The sequence below is a fragment of the Oryzias latipes genome, chromosome 9, assembly GCF_053564925.1.
Source record: "Oryzias latipes strain Hd-rR chromosome 9, Olatipes_Hd-rR_3.1".
Lineage (NCBI taxonomy): Eukaryota > Metazoa > Chordata > Actinopteri > Beloniformes > Adrianichthyidae > Oryzias > Oryzias latipes.
The window spans coordinates 34301599-34324236 of NC_136245.1; the positions used below are offsets into that span (position 1 = coordinate 34301599).

A 22638-nucleotide genomic window follows, 5' to 3' on the forward strand; every position below is an offset into this window, starting at 1 on the left:
TCTTCTGATAAAATACGATTTTCTTCTGACCCCCACTTACAGTGAAAGATCTGCAGCATTACTCTATACTTCCATGTTCTTTTCATGCACACGTTAACCATGTTTAGTCCATGAGACTCCCGTCTCGCCAGCCGAGCCCCAAAAGCCCTTCAGAAACGACTCCAGACGTTTGTCACATTTAGTCGGGCCATCAAGCTAGTTTTCATAAAACACAAAAAAGAGACCAATTTCACTCCATGTCGTTTATCTGATTGGATTCAACGACAGCCAGGAGAAGTTCCTGCAGGTCAACAGACACGAAAAGCATTTTTAGTTTTTTATTACTCATTAAAAAAAAAAAACTTTACCTTAAAAATCCTCATTGACTCAGAACATATTCTGCTCCTTTCAAACAAAAAGTTTTAAAAAGTATGTCTTTTACTAAAGAGAGTGTAGTTTGTGTGGACATCCTACAGGCGTCCTACATGCGCTTGCGTGTCACGTGCACACTTGGACGTGCAGCATTTGTGCGCTCAGAATGGAGCCGGTACTCCCACCTTACTAAGGACTAGAGTGTGGCGTAAAGACGCCGTACGCCAGCGTCACCCGCACGCCATAGGTGTGTGAAACCTCCATTATCCTGTCAAATATATCACGACACGCTTAGCACACGCAGGACAATGGCACGCTCCATTACCATGACAACCCTTGAGTTGGCCGTACGAGGCTGAAGAGAACTGTGAGATCCACCTGGAGATGCAGCTGCTCCTCTCTACGACCCTCCGTGGGCCCGGACGACCCAAAAACCCGCACAGGTCTGTACCAGAGCATGAGACTATGGCTTTACCAATTGACTCATTAGCCTTTTTTCTACCTTTACAGTTAACTGTAAATAGAAGGTGAATACATTTATTTTTCACTGAGTAGGACTTTTTTATACCAAAATCCTGCAGCTCTGACACAGCCACACATCATACTACCACCACCATGCTTGACTATTGCTCTGTTGTCATCCTGACATAAAGCCCTCCCTCTAATCAATGTATTCCAAATCCTGAGCTCCAAGAGCTGACTTCAACTCTCCGTAAGAAGACATCCTAAATCCAACTAAAGGAACGGGAAAGGTCTTTGCTGTGTTCACCTAACCGTGACAGCAGAGCTCAGACCTAAGCAGCGTCGCTCAGGAGAGACAAGAAAAACAAGACGCTTGAAGCAAATGAAAAACGCTTTCTTCTACAATTAACAACCGGTTTTCACTTGAGGAGACAAACGAGGGGAAAATGCTGCAACTGACCTTTCTTGAACTCCTCCAGCATGGAGTCCAGCTTGGTGTCGTGGAAGACAAAGTGCACCGGGTGGTTGTAGAACTTGGTGATGGTCTTCAGGGTGGTGCAGTCGTCCGGGTCCACAAAGGCCAGGTCTTTGACGTAGAGGATGTCCATGATGTTGGAGCGCTCGCCCTCGTACACCGGGATCCTGGTGTAGCCGCTCTCCATGATCTCGGACATGGTGTTGAAGTCCAGCACGGCGTCGCTGTGGATCATGAAGCAGTCGTTGAGCGGGGTCATGACGTCCTCCACGGTCTTGGTCCGGAGCTCCAGCGCCCCCTGGATCATGTTGAGCTCCTCCTTGACCAGGTCGTTGTAGGGCTCCGTCACCTTCAGCATCCCCACCAGCTTCTCCCGGTTGTAGACGGTTCCGATCTCCTGGCCCAGGACGCAGTCCAGCAGCTTGCTGATGGGCCAGGACAGCGGGAAGGTGAGCAGCATGAACAGCTTGGTGAGCATGATGGTGTTGGCCCCCACGGCCAGCCCGTGGCGGGAGCACAGCGCCTGGGGGACGATCTCCCCAAAGATGACGATGCCGACGGTGGAGGCGACCACGGCGCCCAGGCCGGAGCCGATCAGGTCGTCCAGGAGGATGGTGAGGGTGGTGTTGACCAGCACGTTCCCCAGCAGCAGCGAGCACAGCAGGTAGTTGCCTTTGCTGCGGATGGGCTCGATCTTGCGCGCGTACCGCTTCTCCTTGTCGGTGCCGCAGCTCTGGACGATGCGCAGCTCCATGGGGTCCAGCGCCATCAGGCCCAGGTTCAGCCCGCTGAACATGCCGGACAGCACCAGCAGCAGGGAGATGAGGATGACCTGCAGCCAGATGGGCAGCAGGGACTTGGCCTCCTCCACCACGCGCAGGCGCCCGTCCTGCCGGTCCAGCAGGAGCCACCTCTGCTGCCGCGCGTCCAGGACGCACAGGCCGAACATCTTCACCGCCTCGCTCTTCCGGAGCTGCTTGATTGTGACGGCCAGAACCCCGGACGTGTTCAGGCTGCTTACCTGCATGGGCCCGCTCACCTTGATATCCTTCGTGTGTTCGGGACAAGTCCTATTGAACGGCGCCGAGGCCGTGTCGGGACTTTCGTCCTCTTCGTCCAGTTCGCCGAACTTAATGAGCTCGGAGCTGTTCGGCAACAAGTGGAGCCCGTAGAAGCGGAGGGAGATCTGGCTGCCCTCGGTCACCTGAATGTCCCCCGTGTCGGTGGTCTCGGCGGGCCTGTCGCTCCTCTCCAGCCTCATGCCGAGTATCCGGGTTTCGTCCGCCGGTTGTGACGCGGCGGCTTCGGCCTCCCGGCCCGAACAGATCCACAGAAACACGAATAAAGCCAGAGTCCGTCCCGGTGTGCAGCACTCTGTCGCCATGTTTGTTTCCTCCTCTGCCAATAGGGGAACTGACGTGAAGTACTCATTTCTGAAGCCCCGCCCACTCAGCGCTGAAACGGAACTCAACCAATCAGAAAGGAGAACGTCACAGGGATTCTCGGACCGAGCCCCCTTTGCCCTCAAGTTTTTAAGGTGGTCTTTTTGTTTGTGTCCTCCTTAAGGTGGACCTAGAATCAGAAGATAAAAGACATTTACCATCGCTTCTTATTTTAGCGTTTTTTCCTTAAAAAACTTAAATTGTTAATCAACAATTTTCCTCTGTTGGTAGAAAAATGTTAGTAGAAAAAGCCTCTTTGTTCAGTTTGTGTTCCTTCTGTCTTAGTCCATTGAATCAACATTCAAACGTTCTTGAAGTCATTCATTTGCACCCCCCCCACACACACACACAATCACACACAATCACACACACAATCACACACACACAATCACACACACACACAATCACACACAATCACACACACACAATCACACACACACACAATCACACACAAACACACAAACACAATCACACACACACACAATCACACACAATCACACACACACAATCACACACAAACACAATCACACACAAACACACAAACACAATCACACACACACACACGCATTCATTCTTCCTCTTACTGTTCTCATGAATCAGTGCATTATGATCAGAGTTTGTCCTCCTAAAACCTCCATTTTTAAATTTACTTTCTCAAAAGGAACTTTTTCGTTCTTTAAAGCTTAAATCACTATTAATGTTTAGTAGCAAACTCATCTCGTGCACTGAGGTCTGCGGATCAGAACCTGTTGATGGAAAACTGGAAGTGGAGTTTTTCTAAGGAAAAGAAAAGATTTTCTCTTAAAAAATAATGACTTCCAACAATAAAAACTCAATTTTAGAAAAATAATTGATGGACATATACAGAAAGTAAATTAGAATTAAAAGATAAAACAAAAAAACATCAAAAAACTTTTATATTTATACCAAATTATCAACTGATATTGTAACGCTCATTCTGCAACAATACTGTTTAAAAAAGCTTCTTTTTTATATTTACAGCAGACCAAAATTGTTGAATGGAGACAGCGCCGTCCTGTGGAAAAGCGATGAACTGCAGTGTCAGATGATTTTTCATGGAAACCCAAAAAGCTCAAGAGCTACATTCTGTGTTACTTCGAACTTGACATTTTCATTCACTTAAAGCTAAAATGCTTTTTAGAAAATTATTTTTTAATATGTTTCTTTAGGCAATAGGTATGAAATAAAAATGACAAAGGTCACTCCAACGGGGTCTTCCAAGCCTTCACTGTTCTGTAGCATTTAAATAGTTATGGCTGTTGTAAAAAAGTGAAAAATGGTTTAATGTTGACAGTTATCCCGTCAAACAAACTGAAAAAGTTCAGTTAAATGTTTAAAGACAATTTCACTTAAACACAAAGAACACAAAATAACTTCTGAATGAGCCGTCTGTGTTGAGGCTAAACATGTTTTTCTTTGCATTAGCTTCTCAAAAAGACCACAGTCCTGCACTTTCATGCCTTAAATCCTGATAAATGTGTCAGTTGCGGCAGACAGGAAGGCCATCCAACATGAAACCGAAGGGAAGTCGATCACGAGAATCAGAAAACAAAACCGGATCGCTCATCAATCGCAGTCTGATTCTGAAAGTTGGAAATGTAGTAGTAAATGTTGTTGGAAGTTTTGCCCTCCAGGCAGGATGTGAGCTGGAGGAAACGGGTTTATACTGGAGGTAGATGGATGAGGAGGTCCAGGTTACCTCCAGAGAGGAGAGACTGGTGATTGACTATAACACAGGCCTGGGGGGGTGAAGGAAACAGAGGAAATGAGGAAGTGATGGAGAACTTTGGTGTTCTGGACAGGAGTGCAGAAGAACAGACGGTGGTGGACTTTGCTAAAAGGATAGAAACATCAGTGGAGACAACATTTTCTAGAAAAGAGAGGAACACGGGGAAGGGAACGGAGGTTGATGACACCTTCTGCAGACGTTGTAATATGCAAGAGATCAGAGTCAGGAAGCAGGACCATGAAAGATGATCAGTTATGTTTTATTTAAGAAGTTATTGTTTTTTTTGTGTACTTTAGTAGTATAAAATATGGTAAATCATTATAATCTACAAGCTAAGTGTCTATTTTTGCAGAACAAAAGCATCAAATTTCGTTTTCCGTTAAATGAAAATTCTCTCTTTTTTAATTTAGATGGATAAAATATTTGAATTTATGATTTTTTTAAATTAGATTTTTGATTCGAAATGGTTTATTTCAAGCAATTAAAGCAAGAATAATGCACAAAACAATACAATCAGCAGTTATACATTTGTACAAAGACGTAGTAACCTTAGGATCATTAAACATTAAATCTAAGATTGCTTTAAAAGGAGTGGAAGGAAGTGAATTTATATAATCCCACCCTGTTCTACCGTAACCATTTGATTACATTAACTATCTTTATCCGGTTCATAACTGTTTCTCAGACAGAATTAAGAATCTTTAAGTATCAATAATCACATGACAAAGATGAATTAGTTAATTATTATGTAAAAATAGACACTATTTTAAAAATAAAATTCTAAAATATCTAGAATATGTGCAGATTATTTTTTTAGAAAGTGATTCTAATATATATAATGATTATTTTTAAAATTTAAATGTTTGTATTCATTCTATAGCATCAATGATCGTAAATGAATCTAAATTGTACAACATTAAATTCTGCTTGAATGTTTGAAGCGTGGTTTCTTCCTCAGCCGCTAGAGGGCAGCGTTGGTCCAGAAACCCGCGTAACGGTCCCGCCCCGTTACTTCTCCTCCACGAGAACTTTTCTTGTTTTCACCTTCAGCTTTCACGACAGTTCCGCCGTCCGACAGAAGAAAGCGATGCGGAGGAGGAGGAGGGAGGAGGAGAAGAGGAGGAAGAGGAGGAGAAGCGCGTCAGACGGAGCGGGGCAGCAGGAGGACGAACTTTAGTCTGGCGGCGGGGAAACTTTGTTCTCCCACAGACGTGGAAAGAGACGCAGGCCACGCGCGGCTCCACCCGACCCACGGTAAGAGAACGCGCGTCACACGGTCAAGGTGAGGCAGGGAGGGGGTCCCGGGTCTGGGATGGATTAGAAAGAACAGGGGGGGGGGGGGGGGTACCTCCCTTTCTCCGCCCTACAGGGAGAAAAGAATCAGCTGGAAGGAAAAAAGTTGATCTGCAGCTTCAGAGAAGATCTGGAGGAGAAACCATCACGCGAGTTAAATCTGTGATGAAGATAGACGCAGAAATGATCTGCTGCCGAGCGGAGATGAGTCCTCTATGGAGCAGCATCTCCTGAATGCTGGAGAGAAGTGTGTGGAGCAGCAGGAAGTAGTTTGAGAACCAAACATCCCATAAGCCGCCTGTCTCTTCCACAGAGAACACGTTCAAACCTGTCCTGCTCTCCTGTTTAGGAAAAGAGCCAAAATTCTTCAGATGAACAGTCACCAAACACACTGCAGGTCTGACGCAACATCTGGATGCTTTCTGGGCCGTTTTCTTTGGAACGTCCCCCTTTTCAGTGATGTAGGAGACGGCTGGAGACACATGGAGATGGTTCCAAAGAGTGCATCCCAACAAGTCAGGGCGGCAGAGGCTGAGCAGGTCGGCCAATGATCAAAGGGTTGGCGGTTCGACCACGGGGCAAGACACCTCAGCCTCCACCGCCGAGGGGCCGTAGGCGCACAGCATGAATGAATAATGGATTCACTCACAGAAAAAGCCAATCCCTCATTATTTTTATTAAGTTAAATCCAGTTGAAGTTCTTTGCTGCACGCGTTCACGCTGTGGGTGACAGCGGGGAGAAAAGACTCCACTTCCAGGAAAAACCAGGAAGAACGACTGTCTTCGGTTGGAATTTAAGAGGATGAGGAGGAAACTTCAAGTCCAGAGACGCTGCACAGGGTGGTGATCACTGACTGTATGAGAGAACTGGACTGAGTGGCCCCGCCCCCTTGGTGTTCCAAACAGGAAGTGGCTCAAAGAAGTCAAAATCTGTCAACGTCTGCCTCCAACATGGCAGCATCCCCATCACAAAAAAAATAAAAATAAAGGTGACGGAATTGAGCATTTGGTTGGAGCCGGAATAAACCATTTTCTATGGATGACATCACACTCGGTCCAGTCCTCAGTCAGTGGTGATGACTCGTTTGGTCTGTCCAGAGAGCGTGACGCATAAGTCACGCATGTAAATGCCTTGAACATTTGTGGCGTGTTAGGCGAGCATCAGGCAGACAAAGAATTTGACCTTCACCTGGACCAAACGACCGTTCTAGTACACAGGTCATCTGTACCGTACTTGAGTACATTTGTTGTCTGGTTGGTTGGTCTGGGACCGTTCCATTCTTAGCTCAGGCCCCGTTTGGAGGCTTGGTCGGTTCCCAAATGTAAAAGCTGAGTTCTGTCAGACTTCTTTTCTTCCACACACTTGCGAACGTTCTTTTCATTTCTCGTTGGATGGTAAAACGAGGAGAAGAGTGTGTCCTGCTGTATAACCAAAGAACAACTGTGCTCCGGATCTTTGTGGCCCTTTGGAGGTTGGGTCAGACAAGGAGAACAACTGAGACCTAGCATGGTTGGGTACAGATGGCTGGGGGTTTATATAAGCTCCTCTCACCTTCCATTTGTGTTAAAAAGAAAAGGTTTTGGTCTAAAACTGCAGCAGGCTCCACCGTGTGCTGGTTTTTTTGGAGCTCTTTCATTTTCGATGTTTTGTGATTTTAGGGAGAAGAAGTCAAGTCAACACTTTCAAAGGGTTGAAATGGAGAAACGTCACTAATTTCAGGGGTTTTCATCAGAACTCTGACTGCAGCCATGAATCTCCTCCGTCTTCACCTCCTCTTTTCATCTTCCAGTTCTTTAAGCTCCATATCAGAGACTATTCGTCTATTAAAAAGCTAAATTGTGTGTCCGAGCCCCCACTGGATGGGACCAGGGGCTGTCTTCAACCAACGGTGCCCGTTAGAGGTCAGGACTCTGGAGCTAACGGGGTCTCGTCGTTTTGGGTCCAGCTCTGGTTGGTAGGAGGAGTCCGGACAGGAGTTGATGTCCTCTACTCTCCCCTCGCCTGAAAGCATCATGAACCTGAGAGTTCAGAGCTATCGGAGGGTTGTGAGGCTGGAAAGGTTTGTCAAAATGTCAGGTAAGATGAGAGGAGGCGTGGCTTTGTGGCCTGAGGGGTCAGGTGAATAATTCAGAGCTTGATTGTGTGCTGAAGCGCTCAGAATTCAAAGTGCAGATGCAGTATTATGTGTTTATGTCATGAGAGCCCCCCACCCCCACCACACACCGGCGGCACGCTCCCCCCAAGGCCAAAGATAACAGCTCGCCGCCCAAAACGCCGGAGCCGGATCTGACTGGTCGTTTGGATGGACTTCACCGCGTCCTATCAGAGCTTCATCCTGACGCTTGGCGCTCTTCTTCAGCGGGTCTGGGTCTGGATCCGGATGGGTCCTGACCCCAGAACTCTGAGTCCGGGTTCTGTCACTGCTGGTTTCCCACCGACTTCTGATTCATTTCTGGACAGTTAGGTCAAACGGGAGTTTCCTTCAAAAACCCCAGAAACCTCAAAAAAGAGTCAAGGCGTAAGCAAACAAAGCCGCCCGCCTGCTTTCTGTTTGTTCAGCCTCGTCGGTTACATTTCATCGATCTTTTCTCTTTTGGCTGAACTTCTGCGTCTTCTGGAGTTGACATCTGTGTCTGTCACGTCCCACCCCCTGTGATTTGCCCCGGGGATTCAGACGAGCAACACTGATTCTTTCTGCGGCTGAATTGCGGTTCAGTGAAATCCGGAGCGACCTGCAGGTAAAGGTTTACTCATTTCTGCATCGCCTGTGTGACGGTTAGCTAAAAAGAACGTCTGCTTCCTGCAGAGACTTCAGGAGGCCAAACCAGCATCCTGTCGTTCTTACGCCACAGAAAAGCCTCCGTTCATCTGAACTGAAACACTTTCACCTTCCCCTGTTTGGATTTGACTTTATTGCCGTCAAACGTTGTTCCTCCTGAAATGCCGTTCTGCTAAAAGATGCAGAAGTTGATCTTCATGTAGCAGACAAAGAACAAAATTTGATTAAAAAATGTCAAAATAAAGCTTGATTTTGATCCTTTTTCCATAAAAACACATAACATTCGACCTTCATGAGCCAAAAATATTTAGTTACTCTTTAATTTAAGAATGTAAAAACAGTTCAGAGAAAAGTGGATTGAGTTTTCAGAGAACAGGCGGTTTAAACAGTAAAGTCTGTTCCCAATTGTTGCTCTTCACGAACCGCCGCCGCCGCCACCACCACCACCGCCGGCGGGTTTGTTCAAACAAGGTGACCGCCACCTCTGGCTGTTTGCGTTTGCAGGTGTTGCAGGGGCAGTTGTCACTGACGGGGCGGTTTGTTTGCTCAGTTCCCATTGGTCAGAAGAGCACATGACGTCACATGACGGTCAGAGCAGATTCCCGTCTCCGTAATCAACAGAAGGAATCATCGGTGAGGTTTTGGGATGACTGATGCTCCGGAGCAAGGATGCGGTTTATTATTAGCAGCAGCGCCGCTGATAAGACGCGAGCCTGTTGATAGAAACAAACCAGAAAATGGTTTCCAGACCGCTGGAGACATGAAAAGCAAAGAGCTTCATTTTTATTTCATTTAAACCTAAAAGAAACTTGACGTTTTGGAAAAAGAACTCGTGTTTTACAGGAGAGAAAGAGCAAATGTTGCTTAGAAAATGTAAAGCTCCACTGGGATCATAAGAGAGAGAGGGAAAGCTTTGCAGACAGGATTGCATGGGGGTGGAGTGGTTAGCAGTGAGGAGGGCCTGGTTCAAATCCCGGCCGTGTCCTCCTCATCCAGGTCCCCCCCACAGTCAAAAACAGGCTTCATAGGTTGATTGATGATTTTCTAAATGATCTCGATGACCTGTGAACCCTGCCAGTATAGCTGGGATAGGCTCCAGCAACCCAGAGAGACAGAATCCTTCTGTCTTCTTTGGTTTTTCCTCAAACAGAAGTTTTTCCTTACCCCCCCCCCCCACCTCGGTTTCACGTCACTGTAATGACTCTGAATGATTGTAAAGGGATGGTTTTAACAGGCAGCGTTTGGGATTTGTTCCTTTGGTCAATCTGCAGAACAAGCCCACATCACTCCCCTTCCACCACCATGCCTGGCAGTGGGAGGAGTACCGGTATGTTGTTCGAAATTATTTAAATCAGGACTCGTTTTCACAATTCCTAAGCGTTGACTCCTGCAGATTTACATCGACTCAGTGGCCCTGTGGTAGAGTGTCTGCCCTGAGACCAAAGCCTTCCTGTTTGACGCTCAGCGTGAAGGGTTGGTTTGGGGGTTAAGCCACCAAATGGTTCCTGAGCACGGCTCACCGCTCGCCCGGGGGAGGCGTGAAAAGTGGAGAACAAGTGTATGCATCCAGGTGTGCGACCGCTATTGAGACTTGAACTTTATTCATCAGAATGACAAAACGTGACCTGGTCCAGGTAATCAGCACTTTAGTCCATGTGGACAAACGTAGCTACTGCACTGGGCCGTTTGGCTTCAAAGGTGTAGCTGATGTGCCGTGTGGCTTTTTGGACAAACTGTTCAAGTCACACGTGGTTCTGGAAACTACATGACACGTGTAAAGGGATTTGTAACTTCATCCTTTACGGTCTTCTTGATTCTTCTCTTTTCTGAGCATTAATCACAAACGTTGCTTCTTTTATTGTGTTTTTATTCAACGTTGTTTATTTTTAAGATCTGTATTCTCATTGAAGACGCTAATCCATCATTTAGCAGCTCCTCCTCCTGCGTGTTTTCACGGTCGTTGTTTGGAACTGGTGGTGCAGAACCCCAAAAATGCAGCTCAGTGGCAAAAACGTAAACGTATAATGAACTTAAACAAGACCCAAACGGTGGCGAAGCAGAGCAGATGACCTGACAAAGACCAACTGAAAACCGGACGCTTAAATAGTCTGAGGACAATGCAGAGAAAAGAAAAGAGATGTGGACGATCATGAAGTAGGACCTGGAGACAGAACACGACCCAAAACATCACCAAAGAAACTAACTAAGCCCTACATCCTCACAGTTGTCGCGGCTTTTGCTGTGAAAATCATCCGTTGGTGCTTCATCATCATCAAGATAATTTCATTTGAAGCAGCAAATCAGCAGGAAGCAGGTTTTTTTCTGGTTAAAAACCAACATTTGAACCAACTGGAACCACCAATGAAGCCAAAAGGACAACAGAAGCCTCTTATTGGTTCTAAGTAGTGTTGGGTTAGGGCCTAACCCATCATCTCATTGTCATCTGTACTCTGTAATCAGCGAGACCCTTAGGGTCCAGGGTGATAATGAGATCAGGTCCTTTAGGCCCAGGTCACAGGTAGACACCTACCCCACCCTTACGTGTTGTATCAGTGTTCATACGGCCTGTCGCCGCAGCATGAACGTGGAAAAAATGAAAATGTTCTCTCTACGGGTTCACTGACCTTGACGCGTCCGGCGTGCCCCGTACAGGTCTGACCATTTTTACCTGCAGACAGCCCGTATTCACCTGTGAGGGCGGTTGGGCGTGTTTGCCTTGGATGGTCAGTGGAGAACAGTGAGAGATCATTATAGAGAGGGGGTTCACTTACTTTTTCTCCTGACTGTACACACATAAAGCCTCCTCAGTGGTTTCAGGACGCTCCCAGCGGCGGGGAGGAGAAGCTTTCTTTGAGCTCTGATAATGGACCAGTGTTCTGGTCTGAAACCAGAAACCACTGGTGGGACAAGAAAGCAATTCATGTGTGCGACCCCTGACCCGCCGAAGGTGATCTGACTCCCAGATACTCTTACCTACTTTGTTTCCATGAAATAACAGTCACGCTTGTAATAGTTAACTGAACTGTAGGGATCAAACAGTCGGGAGGGGGGGGTAAAGCTGGGTTACTGTGCGGACGCGGCTGACTGTGGAGGCTGATCTGAAGCTTCTGTAGAAAATCTGACTCTGAAGTGAAACCAAAGCATCCCTCGGTGGGTCCGGACTCTTCCAGGACTTTGGGTTCTGTTGGTGTTTGGTTCTGCTCCTTCCGTTAAAACGTTAGTCCTTAAAGTCCCACTCCGATCCCAGGAATCTTTCCATTATGATTGTGACCACTGGCGTAAGACGGCGCTCATTTCCTCGTGTACGTGCAAATGCATGATGGGAAACATTGGTGTAAACAATGTTTGCACACACTCTGAACGACCCCAACCTAATATTAGGGGTGCAACAAAAAGGGCGAGCAAGGAGGAAAACAAAGACGTTCATGGATCTGTTTGTCTGCAGGTGGATGATCAGAAAGAGGCGGAGCATGAAGACTTCGGCCCCGCCCAGAGTATTTTCTACATTACAAATGCGATCTTTTTGCGACAGCACTTTTTCATTTGCTTTTGATTTACAAAGATTTGAATGAATAAATACTCAGAAATGCAATTTTCAGGCTCACTTTTCTAATTGATGTCCTCCATCATCAGAAAAACGCCACAAGGACACGCTCAAAACGCCAAAAACGCCACTTTCATCAGAGTGGGGCTTCAGTAAAAGGTTTAGGGGAGGAAAGAGAGTTTTCCGTCCGTGGTGGCGTTCTGCACATGTGCTCCACACTCGTCACTCTGGGAGGGTTTTCCCGCTCTCTGGCATTCCTGTGAAAACGACCCGTGTGCAGATATTTTTAGAGTCGACATGACTTCAGCTTCCTGTTGGAGGGGCAGGTCCTCCGTTTTCACCGCCTCATCATGACTCGACGCTCCTGGTGGAGAAACTGCCTTCAGCTCGTGCGATGGTTGATCCTGAAGGGAGGAACGGACCAGAACCGAGGATGGACTGAGCTGATCCAACCGCTTTATTAGCAGAAACTCATCCTCATCATCATGTGTTTTGTTTTCTGCTTCTGGTCACATGAGGCTTTAGCTTCAAGCAGGTCTTCTGACGCCTGCTGGTGTGTTCATGGAGGTTCCTGGTCTCCTGTTGTTGTTGGGGGTGAACTTCTCCTTTTGTTGCCCTTCACTTCAGGTTTTATTCCAGATTTCTGTTTGGAAGCCTTTCGTTGAACGAACCCTTCCTGTTTCTGCTCTTCTGCTTTTTGCTTCATCCAAGGCGGCTGCTTCTCACCAGCTTTCATCACTTCCTGTAGATCTAAATGCAGATTTTGAAACTGAACAGGTGATTACACAGCCTCTTCCTGGAGGTGTCAGAAGACCCCCCCCCACACACACACACACACTCCCCTTAGTGTATCACCGTCAGTCTGTATAGGAGGATCAGACTCAGAACTTGTTCCTCTCTGGGAGGAGAAGGAGGGAGCCTCCCTCTGAGTCACCCCCCTCCCATGGGAGAACATAAGGTGCAGTAAGGAGCCCTGCACCCAGGTGGTGGTGGGGGGGGGGTTTGCTTTCTCACAAACATGAGGTCATTCTAACTAGAATTTTTTTTCGGTGGTCCTCTCGTCATCTGCTGCTTCCTGCAGTCTGACGGGTTTTCCCCTCACAACCACTGCCTCCTCTCCACAGATGAGTGTGATGGACAGATAGCAGAGGGACGCAGAGGAGGACAAGATGTCGTTCTTCGGCCTGGACTGTGTGAGGAAGAGAGAACCAGGTAGGCGTGCGGCGCCCGCTTCCAAACGTCCCTGTTATTGTCAGATCTGCGTAAAGTTCTGGAAAAGCTGGAATGCTGAAGAAAAGTTTTTACGTGAAAGTTTTCCAAAAATTCCAGTCATTTAACAGGATTTCACTCGAGAAGAGGGTGAAGATGAAACGATTGTCTGGTTAGTCCAACAATTCAGCTGCAAACTTTCACTAACTTCCGGCTGAGCGCTGAATCCAGTCGTTCCAAATGAAACCGGTCAGAGCCGTCCCACTGATCCCAGTGTGGAGCGTCCCAGAAGAGACGCTCCAGGCTGGAACCGGAGCGCCGCGCTCCAGCTTCTCACCTTTAAGGCCTGTTCACACCGGGACGAATTTCGCGCGCGATATTCGCCGACGTTTAACGCCTCGTGACTAAACAAAGGGCACCAATGTGAGTGTGCACACCGACGCGTCACGCGTAAAAGCGTCATTTTTTTAAAAATGCCTCGGGTTCGTTCTTTTGGTTTGCCGCACCGCGTCAAAAGTCATTCGACCAATGAGAATGACGCTTTTGCACACGTGTCTGGAGCTTCTGAAAATACAGTAAAACACAACTTGGGGGCGCTCAAACACAAAACTGTCTTGCTGAGCACACATACGTCACAGCGAAGAAGATAGACGCCAAGTAGCGTCTACACTGCCGTGAATAAATAAGACGAAGAAGATGCACTCACTGACGGACATTCTAAAATATCCCGAAAACGCTCATGATCCATTTTCAGCTCTTGTACCAGTCGATAAAACTCCCCATGTTCTTCTCTTATCGTAACTATGGGATGTACCCAAAATCGGCGTCTTTTCCGGCGTCTTTCATCATCAACAGAACAATAATTTCTTCATCTCTGGAACTGGAGCTACTGGTGCTTGAAATATTCATGTTTTCTTTGTTTGATTCTGACAAGCGCGTAAATACTTGCTCTCTTCTTCTGAGTGAAAAGCGACTTTAAGAAGCGTAAAGTTGCGCAGCGCCACCTTGTGTACAGGAGTATTTCTGTTTACATTAAGCGCCATCTAATGTCAGGGAATGAAATTGCATGTTCGCTCGGCTCATCGTCAGCAAAAATCGCCTGGGTGTGAACACAAAAAACGTAGCGAAAAACGCTGGTGAATAACGTACGCCAAAATTCGTCCCGGTGTGTACGCGCCTTTACTAAGCAAAAACTGAGCCTTTAGAAAGTAAATAAAGCCTTCGGTTTGGAAAGAGAAGGGTTAGCGGGAAAAACCATTTTAGTTTGAGAAAACACGTCTTTGTGACGAGAATCTTTCTCCAAAAGTAAGAAATCATGATGAGACCAATTTTCTTTCCCCATTAGCAGATTTTTTTGGTTTATTTCAAGAAAATCTGCTAATGAGGTAAACATTTTATTTCTTAGACGCCTGTTTATGCAGCTTATTAGAATAAAAACTAGAAAAGAAAGACTCATATTTCTGACAGGACAAGGACCAACACTGTATAAAGTCTATTCATCCATCCATCCATCATATTCAGAACCCACTGAATCCCTTTTAGGGTCGTGGAAGGAAGCCGGAGAAAACCCACACATGAATGAGTAAAACATGCAAACTCCACCCACTGAGGTTTTCGGGTCATCTGTGTCCTTGGAGGGTCATAGAGGACCTTAGGTGGAGCACAGGTGTGCCTCACAGTTTCCTTCAGGCTCATATGACCACCTCAAGGGAATTCCTGAAAATGGAGAGTACCATTGTCGTGCGTTCGGCAAGTGTATCGTGAAGTATTGGTAAGGATAATGGAAGTTCAACGTTCGTATGATGTCATACGGCGTCCTTACGCCACATTCTAGTCTTTAAGGTGCGAGTACTGAGCCCTCATTGGCCCTGCAAATGGTTTGGCGTTGCTCTGATGTGGTTCTGGTCACGTGGTTCACTGGTATCACAAAAGAAAGTCAAACTGTGAGGAAAACGGAGATGTTCTCAGAAACCCCCCACACCACAAACCCAACGGCAGCGCTAGCGTTTTGGGGCCCAGGTTTGTTGTAGCTGTAGCTGGTGTGTCATTCGGCTCTGACAGGCAGAGACTCAAAAGTGAAAACCAAAAATGTATAAATTAATGATAATGCTTCAACTCAAACTAAGTTTTACGGAATAAAACCCCCCAAAAAAATCACAACAACACAAAGTATGTGGCAAGTCAGAAAAGCTGCAGGCAGCAGATTGAGTTCAGCGATACTGAGTCTTGTGGGCTGATGGGGGGTGTCTCTGGCTTGCTCTACAGCCCTACAGCAGGGAGGTACTGGTTCAAACCGGGCTGTCTTTTCTGTGTGGGGGTTCTCCATGTGCGTGTGAAAGTCTAAACGTTGATCTCACAGGTTTGAGACCCTGACGTGACCCCGGTTAACCCCTGACGTGACCTTTCACTGGCTCTGATCGTCCTCCCTCAGACTTCCTCTTCTGTTCCTTCACTTCAGCTTTTCTTGCCATGATTTTGCTTTGCCTGAAGAAAAATAGCCGTTTTTCAAAATAAGGCATCTAAGAAATGTGTGCTTTTATTGTTTTAAAATGTGCTACTGTGTAAAGTGAACCTAATAAAGAGTCCTGGGATGTCTGGCTGCAGCCACTGAGCTGCCTCCTAACCCTGAAGACTTTCACCTCTGACTTTAATGTCTCTTTGAATCAGAGCTGGAGAGGAAACTGCAAGCCAACGACCGCGAGTTCAACCTGTCCTTCAGATACGCGGTAAGCGCTCGTCGCCCTCGGCTTCCACTGCTTTCTGCACATCATTTAACGTCGAGCACACAGGCTGTTGGGACGAAACACCCGGGCCTTTCTGAGCTCTTATTTACAGAAGAGAAGCTCTCCTGGGCCGGGCCTCGTCTGGTGAATGTGGCTGTAATCAGGAGACAGGAAGTCAGCCGAACTGAAGGAGCTGCTGCTCCACAAACTCAAACTTCTGCTAAAAATAGTTTTTACTCTGATTTAGGAGCTCTTAGAAACACGTCAAACAGAAAACAAAGACCGTAGAAAGCAAGAACATGGTCACCAAAGGTGTCACAGCAAGAAGAAAATGATTCTAGAAACATTCAAATGAACCTGTGGGGGAAAAAAAGATGCTTTTCGTCATGCAGTGGAAACAAAGGTCCAGCGCCGCCGTCGTGGTGTAAACACTCACTTTCCTGTCCCTATTCAGGCTTTTGCAGGGAGAACAAAAATGCCGGTGTGGGCGGTGTTGTTAACGAACAGATCAGTGATAACATGGCGTTCAGTTCCAGTCTGGGGGACCAGCAGAGCTTTTGGCTTCACTGCGAGATCCCCCTGATACCAGACCCGCCATGATCTCAGCGTGCAGGAAAGGCAAAAAGCTGAGAGCTTTTATTTCCACAAGCTCCTCCTCCACCGTGTGTCTGTGGTTAAGAAAAAGGTGTTTACTTTAAAAAAGGGACTGTAACTCAAGAAGTAAGGTAAATCCTAACTTTATTCAAGTCGTTGAGTTGAAGAACATGATCACTCCACCAGGCTCCTGACTACACTACCCATAATCCTCCAACAATCTAACAACAACAAACAACTTTCGTGGTTTATCAAAGTCGAACTAAAACGTTTTGACTGACTTTTACCACCAAAAATCAACAAAAGAATTGATTTCACCAGAAGTTGGACCAGATTTTTATTTTTGAACAAATTCAGAGATTTGTTATGCTTCAACAATATGGTGGGATCTCTTAATTAGCTCAGATTTACTTTGACTTTGTTAGATTTATGAATTTCTGTTTGAGATGCACCACAAATGGTAAAAAGAACTTTACTTCTGACATCAGAATTCCTGCTACTACTACATTTACTGCACTGACGTGATCCTTTGTGACACAGGGTGTCTTTTATTTTGAAAGGAAGTCTTCGATTTCTAATGGGTGAAGTCAGACTTTGTGGCTCCGACTGGTTTGTTGTCGGTGTGAAATTTACCCCTTTAAGTGTTTAGGCACTTAAAGGACAAAGACTTATGCGATGAGTAAAATAATTTTAATGATTTAATGAACGATAGGGAAACTGCTTTAGAATTTTTGAAAAGAAATGTGTTTTTTATTCATGTTAAGTGAGGAATGAGGGAGGATGAAGACATGCTAGCATGAAAGAAAAGAAGCGGTGTCAGGAAGGAGCCCTGAGGACCGCCAGTAACATTTTAGATTTACAGTAACGCCGTCTATGAAGATGTTAGAGATACCCGTCACGTCTGAGGAGAAGAGACTAAAACAGCAGTCAGGAGGGGCTTATGGGAATTTTTCATTCAGAAGTTTACTGGGGCAAATGCAGTTTATTGGGGCATCTTTCTGTCTTTGCAAATGTTATTTGGATGTGAAAGAAACCATCTTTAAATGGTCAAAAACATAATATTGTTGTTCTTGTTCCCTTTTTTCTAGACAAATGCCATCAAGACCTCCAAGTACAACGTCTTCACCTTCCTACCCCTGAACCTGTTTGAACAGTTCCAGAGGATCGCTAACGCCTACTTCCTGGTTCTGCTGGTGCTTCAGGTGAGTTCGGAGGAAAAGGCCGGACGTTTTCAAAAACTCCACGATCAAAAAGATTTCAGTAAAACATCTGGGAAAGTAAAGGTAGCCCTAAAGACATAATTTTTGGAGCCTTTCACCTAAAATAATCAGGTTATTTTTAACAGTTGTTGAAGGGTTTTAATTGTCGTTCATTTCAGAAAATGTGAATTTGTTGACAGCGTCACTGTTTCTACAACGTTGAATTTGGCAGATGATAGTTTTTATTTCTGGTAACATTAGTATCTTGTAACTTTACCTGTTTTTGGCTATTTTTCCACTGGAAAAATGAATTTTACTTGAGGAATTCTGCTTACACAGGAACTTTAAGTATTGAGTTTATTCCAGAAATCTAAATCCTAACAGGATCACAGATTTTTCAATTCAAACCAGCAGGAATTAGTTTATTTTTGTTCTTTTGTTTTCAGATTTAAGCCTGAAGAACTAGAAACTATTTCCCTCAGGACTCTTAAAAAACATTTGACGTCTTTGTTTATTAAAAATAACTTAAAGAAAGAAAAAAAAGGTGACAAAACAACTAAAGGGATAAATTTAGTCAAAACTTGTGAGATCATTTCTTTGTGGTTTCTCTAATAATTCAAAATACGTTTTTTTCTCCAAGATAGAGATGACAGACAGATGAAGTCTTCACAGACGAACGGGTGGAGAACAACTTCATTTATTTATTTATTAAAATAAACACAATTTGAAAATTTTAAAACAAAAAAAGCTGCCAAATGTGACTCTGTGAGTTCTCCGGCTTTAAGGGGCTCATCAAAATACTAATTACACAAATTACAAAACACAGTTTAAGGAGGGAGAAAAACAACGTTTTGCCTTTAAATAAATGAATTTTCTTTCCAGAGTTTTTCCAGAAACAGTTTTTTGTGTTTGGTTTGTCAAAGGAAAATACCTAAAATGACTTCATCTTTTGTTTTGTTCCTTTGTGGACGTAGAGTTCCCCCTAAAAACAGGTTCGCTGGACGGATGCGTCCGTTTGCTTGATGGAGGCTGGTGCCGTCCCATCAGGCTTTGCTGGTTCAATTCCTTTGCTTTGCTGATGAAAACATTACTCCTCTCAGCACATGAAGAGCGTTTTCTGAGTCATCTGTTGATCGTCTGCTGTCCGACATTTCAACGACCACAGCATCACGTCCACCCCTGTCACGATGACACCGTTTGCAGCCAAACAGGAAACCGTTGAGTGATGTGTGCGCAGGAATAAGGACGTTTCTTATCCAGTGCCGGAAATTACCTCACTGAGTGTGAAACCAGCACGTTGCACCGTAGCCAACAGTTGTTGCCACGGCGACAGACACACGTCAAAAAAGAAGGAAATATAGTTCACTGTTTGATACAGTCAATGGTTTAAGCTGACAAAGATACTAAGTGGCCCCGCCCACCTGGCGTTTCAAACAGGAAGTGGTTCCAAGAAACAAAATCCCATAGACGTCTGTAGAGAAACAAACAGCTGTTATTCTATCGTTCTATTAGTTCATTCTGGGTCTGATTCCTTTTTTTTTATAACTTCTTTTTGACAATTTCATTTGATAGTTTTTTCGGAATATTTTTTCTTTACCAACTGACCAATCAGATGCCTCAATGAAAAAAGTAGGTGGAGCCTGTTGCCCCCCACATCCAATATTCAAAACGTCTGACTGATTTCATGTAGCCCGCTTTCAAGTGGCAGGGGTGTGGCCTTCCGTCAAGCTCACTCCTGATTGGTGAGAGTGGTTGCCATAGAAACAGTGACCCAGACCGACTCTGATCAATCACTGCTTACTGACATCTGGCTTTGACAGCGCGGCCTTCGTATCACAAAAAAAATGGCGACTGAACTGACCCTAACCCGATTTCCATGGATGACATCACACTGGCTCAGTCCAGTTCTCATATACAGTCAATGGTTTCCGCACATAAATTACCCACAGTTTGACAACACAAAGGGAATATTACTTTCTCTAAAGTGAAATCCTTTTTTTGCACTTGATTTAACTTCTTTGATAGAAAAAGTTTTATTCTTTTGTTGTCTCTCATCCGTCAGTCACATCTGAAGGTTGTCTTTGTGTCGCTCAGGTGATTCCACAGATCTCCTCCCTGTCCTGGTTCACCACGGTGGTTCCTCTGATCCTGGTGCTGTCGGTCACCGCCGCCAAAGACGCCATCGATGACATCGTAAGCACATTCACTCTGTCACCACCTCCCACGCACATGCGGTTTGCATAGAAAACTAACACTAGATAATTGAAATAATGTGACAAAGAATAAATGATGTTTGTCCAGTTTTCTAACATTTTAGTTTATCCATCCAGTTAAATGTATTCTTTGTGAGTCAAAAAATACAAATAAGTGTTAACACAGTCTCGTAGCTTTTAGTTAGGTTTCCACTCATGAGGGACGGATGATTTTTATGCATAATCTGCTGTTTATTCATCTGGCCGCCGCACAGACGGAATGTTTCTCGTCTTATCTGGCCTTTGCTGTAATCATTATTTATTCTGGTCTCTTCAATCCTCATTTAGCAGAACCGTCTGCCGTCACAGCGTGTGATCGCGGATCTTACTGTGGCTTTTTACCATGAAAGAATGACTTTTGGTGCATTTCTGTAAATATCTTTTACCTCAGTCTCATCTATGGTCTTTATTGGATTATCTTAGTCCCTCTTTTTTTTCAGACCCTGTTCTTTGGGGTTAAAACTAAGAAATCACAAAGTCGCCTTTTCTTTTCTCACTAAACTCATGATGACCCGAGCAGAAGTTCAGGGATTTCTGTCCATCCGTCGCTTTTGGGAAGCTGAAAGAGAACGGAATTCCCTTCAGACCAAGAGGAGGAAGTGACTTTTTACTTCTGCTACCGCTGAATGGATTTCCGGTCAAACTGTCTGGAGTAGAACCTCGGGTCAGAGAACAGAAACGAGTCGTTCTGCGGGTCTGGTTGTGATGGAAGCTCCTCCTGAGGCGATGCCCCTCCGTGTTGGTTCAACGTCACTTCACGCTCATCTAAAGACAATAATGTATAGATACTTGAAAGAGAAGACAGACGGTTGGAAAAGGGGGGGGTTCAGAGAAGCAAATACATCTACAAAGGGGAGGGGCCTCAGACCCAGTTTGTCTCCTGGATACCATGTTGACCTGTCATTGGTCCCAGAGAAGACCACCACCTACCGGCGCAACCACACCCTACCACCCTGTGATGGAGCCCCCAGGAATTGTGATGTCATGAAAAAATTGCCGGTGATGTCATTATTTGGTGTTTATAAAAAAGGAAAAGTAGTGAGGATTCTTTTGAATTGCAATAAGATCCTGGGTATTCCTGCAGTAATGAGGGAATTCTGACACGACCTCAGAATCATTTTGGAAAAAGCCAGATTTGCTCCACTTCCAACTGTAGGTGGTGGACACGCCCTAGTCAACAGTAGCAAACAGAGAAGAAGGAGAAGCCCCTCCCTGTTTGTCCAGTATGAAAGAATCTGCGTTTGGCGCATTCAAGAACACGCATCGCATGTTTGGTGTGAACATAGCATTATAGAACCAAACTCCTGGAACAGACCATCTTATTGTTGCTGAGTATTTTAGATCAGAATATTACAGTTAACCAGAGAGTTAAACGCGTTTCTACAGCTTCAAATGTTTCCTGTGGAGTTTTACAAAACTGTTTGACTTTGATGGACCTGCAGCATGATTCAACAAAGCTGCATGTGTTTCTGTGTCATGACGACGGTCACAGTTTATAGGCATGACAAGGATAATCCCTTAGATTAGACAGTGAGCATCAATTATGGAGAGAAGTGAATTACTGGCGGAAAATGTTTGGTTTGAATTCGGCAAAGAGCCCAGAAGGAGTTTTTTAACAAAGACTCTTTGACCTCCTGGGCTTCAGGGATTCTCCATCCGGTTTCTTTCCTTCCCAGGTTTCACCAGAAACCTTCTGCTGGTTAGTTTGACCCGTTAATCAGTAATTTTGCATCAAACAGAACTCCCACATCTCTGTTTTAAAACAAGCAGATAAAGTAGAACATTAACTCTGCTTTAGATATAACTGGGGATGTTTTCTTTTCTGGTGAAAGGAAATCTCCTCCATCTTTTTAAGCTGTGTTTGACAAAAAGGGCCTGAGAAGAGACACCATCTTTAGAATGTGTTATGTTTACTGTTTCAGATAAAATGAAGGTTTTTATTCCAGAGAAGATAAAGTACAGGTGAAGAACCTTGACTCTGTTCTTCCTCTGACTCAGAGCTGTCCTTGTTTTCTTGTTCATCTCTTTTCCAGAATCGCCACAGGAGCGACAACCGAGTCAACAACCGAAAAGTTCAAGTCCTTATTGACCGAAAGTACGTTTGGTTTTTTTATGCTTTCTAAGTTTGTTGTTACTGTCTTTAGGTGGCTTTCCTCACCGATAGGCGTTCCTCAGGGAAGCCCCCTCAGGAATTTTCCACAAAAACCAAATAGGGTTCATTTGTATCTGTTTAAATCGTTTGTGACCCCCAAAGACTGTTGATGCCCCCCATCATGTCAAGATGATCCATAACATCTGCAGCTCTGGACGGACATAAAGATCCTATGAAACCTCAGAGCGTCTCCAACGTTCTAAGACAAACTCATAAATAGAAGAGATTCTGCCTGTTAGTTTGGGAACCAACATTTCTTCTCATCTTGTGATCCATTCAGAAAGTCGACTTTTTCTACAAGATTCTGCCTCCATTCGCTCTGAAAGCCTCTCATGAACACTGAGCCTGTTTGGGTGGAATGTAAACTCTTCCATAGTCGACCCGCCATGGTCGAAATCCGAAAAGTAGTCAT

The 22638-nt window shown here is 45.2% G+C and overlaps 2 protein-coding genes across 6 annotated transcripts in view; one reads left to right on the forward strand and one right to left on the reverse strand.

The window, feature by feature from the left end:
- Positions 1–2711, reverse strand: part of cnnm4b (cyclin and CBS domain divalent metal cation transport mediator 4b) — a 32057-nt gene extending 29346 nt beyond the window's left edge. For both annotated transcript variants that reach the window (XM_023958143.2, XM_023958140.2), the window contains exon 1: positions 1274–2711. In XM_023958143.2, coding sequence (XP_023813911.1) covers positions 1274–2672 — 1399 coding nt within the window. In that variant the 5' untranslated portion in view covers positions 2673–2711. The remainder of the gene's footprint in view (positions 1–1273) is intronic.
- A 2784-nt stretch (positions 2712–5495) lies between these two features.
- Positions 5496–22638, forward strand: part of LOC101162197 (phospholipid-transporting ATPase ID) — a 35294-nt gene continuing 18151 nt past the window's right edge. Inside the window, exons 1-8 of one of the 4 annotated variants that reach the window (XM_078953381.1) lie at positions 5496–5734; positions 6123–8292; positions 8395–8512; positions 13222–13309; positions 15974–16032; positions 17712–17825; positions 19917–20015; positions 22108–22169. In XM_078953381.1, coding sequence (XP_078809507.1) covers positions 13267–13309; positions 15974–16032; positions 17712–17825; positions 19917–20015; positions 22108–22169 — 377 coding nt within the window. In that variant the 5' untranslated portion in view covers positions 5496–5734; positions 6123–8292; positions 8395–8512; positions 13222–13266. Of the gene's footprint in view, positions 5735–6122; positions 8513–13221; positions 13310–15973; positions 16033–17711; positions 17826–19916; positions 20016–22107; positions 22170–22638 lie in introns of all 4 variants that reach the window. The other 3 variants (XM_078953380.1, XM_078953379.1, XM_023958138.2) reach the window with 3 other exon arrangements.